Raw genomic sequence first — 8,764 nt, forward strand, 5'->3', positions numbered from 1 at the left:
AGCAGCTGGCTGTCAAAAGAACAGCTGTCAAAGCAGGAAACCCACACGTGTAGGGTAGATCGCGCCCTCATCCCTGGATGGAAACAGTGAAGTGTGTTGCCTGCGCTGTGAGCTTACCACTTGTTGCGAACGTTAGGCTGAAGCTTGGTATTAAGGGATCAGCGGCTAATGATACGTCCTGGATGAATGCGCGCCATCGTGCCTTGTCTGCGTGTATTGCAACTTCTTGGCCAAAGCTCCAGCTAGAACTCATGACCACAAAGAAGCCTTGCTTGCCGTGGTAAGTGTGCTCAACTCACTTGAACATCGCTTCTCAATGCGCTGTCAGCCTGTCATGAATGATGACATCTTTTTCCAAATGTTAAAGACGTTTTGCCGGACAGTAACTGACACCGTCTCGTGTTAAGTTCGCCTAATAGTTGGAAAATTCAATTTTTTACCTTCTGGTCTAATACTTTTAACAATATTTATTTCAGCCTCCTGAACATTTTCAAGATATTGGTACGTATACATATATACTACAGTTTTAAATGGATGCAGTGAAGTAGGAAGGGTCAAACCACTTCTTTGAAGGCCTAACATCGCTCACTTAAGTCACTTCACCTTGAAGTCCCTGTGCTTCGATAAACATGATTAATACAGTAGAATGACAATAGCTATCTTTAACTGAGACAGACAGGCTTTAAGGAAAACCTGTCAATTCTGCTGCGAGTTCGGCCCATTGGTGGTGCTTTCATTGTCGAGTGAAAGAAGAGAAATCATTTCATCAGACGAAGCAATCAGCTTCAGTCTGTCAGTCACGTTGACCATGAATGCGTAAGTGCAAATAGTAGGATTAAATTAAAAATTTATTTATTTATTACTGACGTAATAGTGTTACATAATACGCGGTGTTATGAACACATCTATGTTAAACGTATTAAAGTTCACGGTTCTATTCTTTCGAAAGACGGCGCGCTGTAGTATTTTAGATACTACACAGCAGGAAGAGATAGATTAAGCATATATGTGGTCCGTTTAGTCTGTTCATCTGACATACCGTCTTCTTCCTGTATGTCAACGTTTTACATCAAGCTCTCCTGTCATTGTATTTTTTTTTAGTAGCTACATGCAGCCAAGTAATCATGGCAGAATCAGATGCTGTCGCTATGGATGCCGGCACCAGCAAGTCTCTGCGGCATCGCCTTCAAGACAGCCGCAGGAGCTGGTTCACGCTGGCAATGTGCATGGTTATGTCCCACACTGCAACTTTAGGAAACCGTTCACAAGGCGCCATGTACGTAGGCATACGGGAACATTTCGGCGCCAGCCACGGCGAGGCCTCATTCCCGCCATCGCTGCAGGCTTCACTCTGCCTCGTTGGAGGTACGTTTGGGCGCTCTTTAAGTATAGGTGTCGTGTTTGTCTACATTTTTGTGGGTTCTCGAGGCAGACGGTGTCGGAACAGATGGACGCAGTACACGCCGTTGTGCAAAGAACACATATGCATTTATTAGCAACTTTTGCACAACGTTGAACGCGCCAGCCGAATCTCACAAGTAACTACAATAGAGAGAGATGAAGAAAGGAAGGCCGGGAGGTTAACCAGATATTAGCATCTGGTTTGCTACCCAGCACTGGGGTGGGGAAATATGGACAAGCAAGGGGGCGTAGTTAACATGCCAAATAACTCAATAGAATGGCAATATGACACACGGTAACAACCTAACACACACAATGTACCGCGAATGCGGCGTCGCCGGCGTGTTCGACTGACCGCGGCATTCCGCGGGACCGTGCAGCGGACTCGTGCCCACGGACCTCCCACGAGAGACGACCGTCCACCAGCAGCGCAAAGCTCCAAAGACGGGTTGTTTCTTTGTATACCTCCCATTGGTTTGTGAAATTCAAACGCTACGCCGACGCTAGCGCCGAGAGCGCCAAAAGCCCCATTTAGTTACGGCCCTTTAGGATGGCCACCAGGCAATGACGGCGATTACGTAGCGATTATGTGTCTCACGTCGTCAGGGCAACAGTAACAACAGCCGCTCGCTTCTTCTCGCCCCTCTTCCTCCCATGCCGCGCAGCGCGCACTGTCTTTTTCTTCCTGATTGCGCGAGGCGCGTCTTGTTTTCTTTTAACACGAAAGTGTTTTATTTCCCGGGGTCAACCACGGCTACACTGACGTATTTCCGTCACGGACATGACGTCTTAAAATATATACTGACAGATGGCAAAGAAAAAAACTTGAAGAAAAAGGTCCATTGCCGGGAGTCGAACCTATGGTCCCTTGATCCGCAGCGCGCGGCGCGAAGCCACTTGGCCACAGAGCGTCCGTTCTTCAGCTTACTAACGGCGAGCTATTTATATACACCATTTACCGTTCGCGGTACTCCAAGCTCGGCGGCTTCAGCGTGTTCTTATCCCTAGCGAGGTGGCGCGAAGTGCGTGGAGGGCGCGCTTTAAGCGCATCTACAGCGGGTCTCTCTCTCGCGCGCTCTTATCTCGTGGTGGTGGCGGTTTGTACGTCTTGTGCTTTCACCGCAAGTTTCCGTTGGCGTTACAGAGAGCACGAAGGTCACTTCGCTCGTTGCAACGGCCGTGTTTCCGAAAGGAGCGCGCTGCTCACACACAAAGAAGTAATAATTATGACAGTTGTTCGCTCTCGTCATGTGTATGTTCTTTTCGCGCGTCCTTTCTGCTTTAGAGCGCGCTGCAAGTTTCGAGCTGCTTGCCGTTCTTCGCGTGATATTACAATTTGTTGCTATAGCAGTCATTCCTTCGACCTTATGGCGAAACAATGCACAGTAAACGCTCAACTACCCCTGTGAAGACACGTTTCACTTTCGTGTTATGCCGATTCCTATGAAAGGGGGATCAGCCATGTTTATATAGCTTGAGAAAAGCGTGCACCAACCTTACAGTACCATTCTGACGCTTGATCATTAACAAGCCTATCAATCAATACATCGAAGAATGTCTGAGTGCTGCGCTTTTGGATGCAGTAACCGGCGAGAACCGGACAAAACGGCTTTGCTATTCCGAGCGGGAAAAACGGCGCCAAGCGACCGGCTGTGTGTGACGCCTTTGAGCGAGACTGAGTGATGCAATATTTCCTCTGCAATCACTTTCCATTAGGCTAACTTTTTAACATTGGTTTACTTGCGTGCGGGCTGCTGTTGCTCGTACTCATGATTTTGCGATGCAGCATACACCGAGCTGCGAATTCTCTGTGAACGTTCGGCGCATTTTTTCCCTACATAACGAGATATGTGTAGCATACCTGTTCTTAAAGCGCGTGAAAGCAAATTGCGACTTCATTTCTTGAATAACAAGAGGTGTGTATGTCGTTTAGAGTATCTGCTTCAGTCTTCTTTTATTAGCTTCACGAAGAAGCTGCCCTTTTGTATGAAGTGTTCTTAAATGTTTACTTTAAAGAAAAAAAGTATGAGAAGCTGCTCACGAAAATGAAAAAAAAAAAACTAAATGCGGCTTCAATAGCATCGGCGTCATGTTGTGAATTAAAAAATTACTACTGTCACTTTAATGTGGCATGCGGGTGAACACAAGTATACTCTGTCCAACTTACTGTACCCTTAGTGGAGAATTGCGAAGTGTGTCTGTACTCCTTTTTTATCATCGCTAGCAATAATTATCAACTTTGCTGTGAAATTATGCGAGCTTCGCATTATACTTTAAGCAATGATCTCTTGTATTGAGCTGTCACTTGAGAGTGTATGTCCGCGACCACTTGATTTACTGAACATATATTCTTTGATCTTCTAGGAGTTTTCACCGGATTTCTCTGTGAGGTGATTCCTCTGCGGTACATGTCGCTGGGCAGCTCTCTCCTCTCGTCTCTGGCCCTCATAGTATGCTACTTTGGCCTCACGGTGTCCTTCATCTCATTCTTCTTCGGGGCAGTACATGGTGAGAGCCCTTTCAGTGGAGTTACATTGCCAGTCCTTGTATAGGCCAATTTATGTTAAGGCAAAGCCTTAGACGCCCCATGAAACTCGAAAATGCACCGCCGGCGTCGTCGACGTCAACACGAATGGTTCAAGAAGCATCACAGGATCACATATGACGTCATTATGACGTCACAGAACAGTGCACTCGACTGAGAGCGTCAATATAGTTTAATGCGTGTCTCTCACATTGCGGCTCGTAACGTCGTGCAAGAAGTCTGGCCCCCCATCGTTTAACTTAATGCATTACTAACTATGCAACAGGCTTTCGCCTTCGAGTGTTACAGTGTGTGTAATATGCTGCAAATGCTGCCAACTTTTTTTTTACCATATCAATTGTGCTTGTCTTGGTAGACATCTTTGGGCCTCGTGAGTTTGCGCAAATCCCCGTTAGCCGTGCTTGCAGAGCAGTGGTGCGTAGTTGTTTACCACGTCAGCTTCACTGCATATCACTCAAGAAATAAGGGCCACATGAGCCGGAGAAATGGTTGCGGTAACATAGATCATAATACGCCAAGAACCGGCAAATATTTTGGAATGCGATGCCGTTTTCTTTGCATAATACCTAATCGCCCAGAAACAGAAAAAGAACAGGTTGTAGAAGTACGATGAGGAGACGAATGATGTCGACGAAGATACGTTTTACGGGAAAGGTAGATCCAAATAAAACTAATAAAACATGCGTCTACTCCTTGTTTTCATTCGTCTTCGGGCCGAACAGGTGGTTTTTAGCATGCATGGATCAATATGTGCACCGTCTTCATTCTATACGCTATAAAGCCAATATTTTTCAGGCTACGTTACACGTAGGTTGCCGTGTAACCCATGTGTAAAAGCTCGCATGGTCCCTTATGCCTTGGCCTAGGGCGACTTGAAGGCGAAAGCCATCTTATTTTTCTTCTCAGTCATGTACTGATCATCCACCGCCACCCTCCGAAAGCTTTATGCACCTAAATTGGCTTTGCACACTCTCCGGGATTCAAGGTATTGCAAGCATTCTGCACCTTACCCGGTTTTGCACTGCCTCCGTGATCGGGCCACCTTTGACAAAGCGGCGATGTCATGTGATGGCTTCATAATGTGACGACAAGTTATGTGACGTCATGATGACGTCATAGTGACGTAACGATAGCGTCGTGATGACGTCACAAATTTTGGCGATCTGGGACGCCGTGATCACGTCATATGGTGACGTCACCACGTTACGATGATTCCTTGCATCACTCGTGTTGACGCCGCCGACGGTGACGGTCAATTTTCTCGTTTGATGACGCATCTAAGGATTTCGCCTTTATAACTTTAACCAACCTTTCTTACTGCAGGGCTTGCAGTCAGTGGCATGTACGTGGTCACATCAGTGGTGGTGGGCGAGTACTTCGTTCGCTGGCGAGCCACGGCGTACGGCTTGTCCGCTGCAGCCAAAAGTTCGCACTTCCTGACTCCGTTCGTGGCCAACCACATCCGTGTGCACTACGGCACGCCCGAGATATTCCTGCTGCTGGGTGCCCTGTCCCTAAACGGATTCGTCGCTTCTCTCCTCGTGAAGACGCCGCCGTGGAGGCTGCCATTCAAAAGCAAGGACGCTGTGCTCACTCGCTCCAACGCTGGGGTGGGCAAGGAACATTGCCCAGCAAGGGTTCAAGATACGGAGACAGATGTCACGCTAACTGGAGTGGATGGCTTTACGACAGCTGATGTTGCATTTGCTTCCGAACCTTTACTAGAAGAGGTGTCGCTAGATCAGCAAGATCGTGGGTCGCGACGGACTCTTAGCGGCCCAGTGATGTCTTTTCAAGAACAGTGCCTGCCTGTCACAGTCACAACACCGCGTAATGTATCAAGTGCGTATTCTGAGGCACAACACACGGTTGATGAACGCACTGCTGTGGACTTCTCAATATCCGCAACACCGTGGGGTAAAATCATCGCATTCTTAAGAGGAACCGTCAATACGTTCTTTAGAATTGATTGGAAGATCATCGTCTCACCTTTGTTCCTCTTCGACACTCTGTCGGTTTCCCTTCACAACTACGTCCTATCAAATTTCGTTCTTCTCTACCTGGACGTGACAATCGAGTGTGGCATAGAGGCAAGCTTCGCGGCTTACCTTCTCCTAGCATTCAATCTTAGCGTCGTTCTGAGTTCTCTGGCAATTGGTTTTGTCACAGACCGGCGCATGTTGTCTATGAACTTGACGATGATTTTGGGCTTCTGTGGCAACGCGGCATCCTGCGAAGGTCTTGTCTGGTCCCGATCTGGAGGTCAGCTCCTGGCTTGTGCCGTCGTTCAGGGCCTGAGCTGCGGCGCGATGGTACCCCTGGTGTGCCCCGTTCTCATCAGGGACTTCGGCAGCGAGTGTTTTCCCCTGGTGATCGGCGGATGTTACACGGTGATGGGAGTCGTGTTGCTCGCAAGACCGTCACTCATAGGTGAGATAGAAACGTTTCTATTTTTTGGGTGGCGGAAGGGAGGGTGGAGGGCAGTGTTACTTCTTAGAGAGACGTTTTGAGTTTGTCCAGGTGCCAAAGTTGCTTGGCACTGTGTGCGGGGTGTGGGATTAGCTTGACGTAAGTTTGGAGAGCGGTGTCTTGTACGCATCCAAGTAAGGTAAAAGTTCAGGAGAAGGTGGAAGCTTGAATGGATGGATGGATGCAAAACTTTATCGAAAATCCTGAGGTGCGCGAATCAGCGCGCAGTGGGCGGCTCCCACGATCGGACAGCCAGGCCAAGCCCAACCGCCGCATCGTGGGCCCTCTAGACAGCCCATAGTTGAGCCCCGGCATCGGGGACGTTGATATATCGTGAAGAAATGAAAAATTCTTGTACACTGGGTGTCGCTGAAGTCGACGTTTCGAGAAGTGATCTCTTCTTCAAAGCAGCAACTCAGTTGTCTTGCCTTCCTCAAGTTGCCGCCTTGAAGACCACTTGTCTAAACGTTGGCTCAAGTGACAACCCGTGTTCAAAAAAAAACGGCAGGAAGTGGAAGATGGAAGCTTGCGGTGAAAAAATCCGTAAACAGGGGGTGGGTGCTCGAGCCGACGTTTCGACAGTGGACTTGTCTTCTTCAAGGCTGGAACAGTTCCAGCCTTGAAGAAGACAAGTCCACTGTCGAAACGTCGGCTCGAGCACCCACCCCCTGTTTACGGATTTTTTCACCCCGTGTTCAAGAATGTTTCATGTCTTGTACGCATGCGCCACTAACTCTTGTCAAGAGCTACATCAAGTGGCATTGTTTGTTCGACTTTTTTCTTGCACGCGTATTTTTCGGCTGCAGCGGAGAGCAGCAGGCGTGCACTTAAGAATAAATGATGCGATTAGCAACCTCTTAAATGAAGGTGGCTTTTGTTCACTTTGTTACCGATGGGAAACGCCCACGTACAGCCTTACTTTAAAAAGGTGAACGTAAAACAGCGACGCTCGTGTAATCAATCACGGAGTACCTGAAAGACGAAGTCGAAACTTCCGCGTACAGATCGAGTGATCGCACCGGTCTATCTGCCAATTTTCCTCGTATATACTCACAATCATAAGATAACGTCGACGTAAACAGCATCATAAAACTCGTACTTTGCCGAGATAAGTATGGCACCAGCATCGGTTATCTTCCACACAACCAGTAGTGCTGCTGCTTACAGGGCTTAACCGGCACACGCGTGGAATCAAACCATCGTTATCAATGACATTTATGAACATTATCCAAAAAAGAGGCAGGAAGGGGAAGACGGAAGCTTGCGATGAGAAATTCGTGCAGCCTTTTGAAGTTGCAGCCTTGAGAAAGACAAGTCCACTTGTCGTAACGTCGGCTCAGCACACACCCTTTGTTCACGAATTTCTCATTGTGAACATGATCATATTCGAAATTCAAACGAAGAGGCAAGTCATGCTCGAAGCCCATCCAGCGTGCAGAATAGACGTATTATTCGTCTTTATCATTATTATTTTAGCTTTCTTTAATGCACTAACTTGTTTCTGTTCCGTTTTTATTGCGCAGGCTACTTCAAGGACGTTCTGGGATCGTATGCTGGCATTCAGCACACCTTTGCCTCACTGAACGCATTTCTGGCAATCCTTTGGATGATTAGGCTCCTGCGGCCAAAGTGTACCAATTGCTCGTAAACATCGCCCGCCACTCACAGAGCGGTGAAAACGAAACTGAGTCTGGTATACTCGTGTCTGCTGTCGAATGCTCTAGATCTAGAAATTATTCATACTTTCGACGGGAGTTTACTGTACATACAACGTCCCGTATTTATCTTGCCTGTGTGCACTCATATTCTGTAGCTTTCTGCAATGCGCAGCTTTGGATTTGTGTACCTCGTGTTGCCCAAATTTATCGCACCCTCAGTCCCGCTTGGGCAGTAGTGAAGCATTATTCGATGGTTTCATCTAGTCTATTTCTATTACATTGTAAGCAGCCTTAATGTTAACAGAAAAATTCAATGAATGAATGAATGAATGAATGAATGAATGAATGAATGAATGAATGAATGAATGAATGAATGAATGAATGAATGAATGAATGAATGAATGCCATTGTAACCAGCAGGAACGATACAAACAAGAACACAGACACTCGTAAATGTCAAAGCTGTTTATGTCTACCGTTTATTGTGTTACGCATTGCCAATAATTAATTATCACATAAATGTGCACTGGGCTCGCTTCACCGAGGCAGGCCGTGCAATTACTACAAGGAGCATAGAAGTGCCGCGCACCTTAATATCCTGTGACATAAGGCTGCTTCGACACGTGTGACGTTGGCGTGTACCCAATTTCGCTAAACACCCAAGAATGAGTGTACTGAGGTAACACAATGA

General features: G+C 47.3%; 2 protein-coding genes across 2 annotated transcripts; both read left to right on the forward strand.

Moving 5' to 3' along the window:
- Positions 1 to 1,124: 1,124 nt before the first annotated feature.
- Positions 1,125 to 6,077, forward strand: LOC119388690 (monocarboxylate transporter 12). The gene is made up of 4 exons (XM_049415060.1): positions 1,125 to 1,365; positions 3,766 to 3,909; positions 5,270 to 6,023; positions 6,065 to 6,077. Exons 1-4 carry the CDS (start codon positions 1,125 to 1,127, stop codon positions 6,075 to 6,077), a joined length of 1,152 nt encoding a protein of 383 aa, XP_049271017.1.
- LOC125756152 (uncharacterized) lies at positions 5,890 to 8,102 on the forward strand. The gene is made up of 2 exons (XM_037656133.2): positions 5,890 to 6,376; positions 7,939 to 8,102. The coding sequence occupies exons 1-2, from the start codon at positions 6,124 to 6,126 to the stop codon at positions 8,061 to 8,063; spliced, it is 378 nt and encodes a 125-aa protein (XP_037512061.2). The 5' UTR covers positions 5,890 to 6,123; the 3' UTR covers positions 8,064 to 8,102.
- Positions 8,103 to 8,764: the final 662 nt, after the last annotated feature.

This window comes from Rhipicephalus sanguineus, chromosome 4 (assembly GCF_013339695.2).
Source record: "Rhipicephalus sanguineus isolate Rsan-2018 chromosome 4, BIME_Rsan_1.4, whole genome shotgun sequence".
NCBI classification, from domain to species: Eukaryota; Metazoa; Arthropoda; class Arachnida; order Ixodida; family Ixodidae; genus Rhipicephalus; species Rhipicephalus sanguineus.

Excerpts from the sequence above, each read along its gene's own strand:
- LOC125756152 (XM_037656133.2), top strand. The coding sequence starts at position 6,124 with ATGTTGTCTATGAACTTGACGATGATTTTGGGCTTCTGTGGCAACGCG. Across the intron at positions 6,377-7,938 it reads CGCAAGACCGTCACTCATAG|GCTACTTCAAGGACGTTCTG; the intron begins GTGAGATAGAAA and ends TTTATTGCGCAG.
- LOC119388690 (XM_049415060.1), top strand. The coding sequence starts at position 1,125 with ATGGCAGAATCAGATGCTGTCGCTATGGATGCCGGCACCAGCAAGTCT. Across the intron at positions 1,366-3,765 it reads TTCACTCTGCCTCGTTGGAG|GAGTTTTCACCGGATTTCTC; the intron begins GTACGTTTGGGC and ends TTGATCTTCTAG. Across the intron at positions 3,910-5,269 it reads CTTCTTCGGGGCAGTACATG|GGCTTGCAGTCAGTGGCATG; the intron begins GTGAGAGCCCTT and ends TTCTTACTGCAG.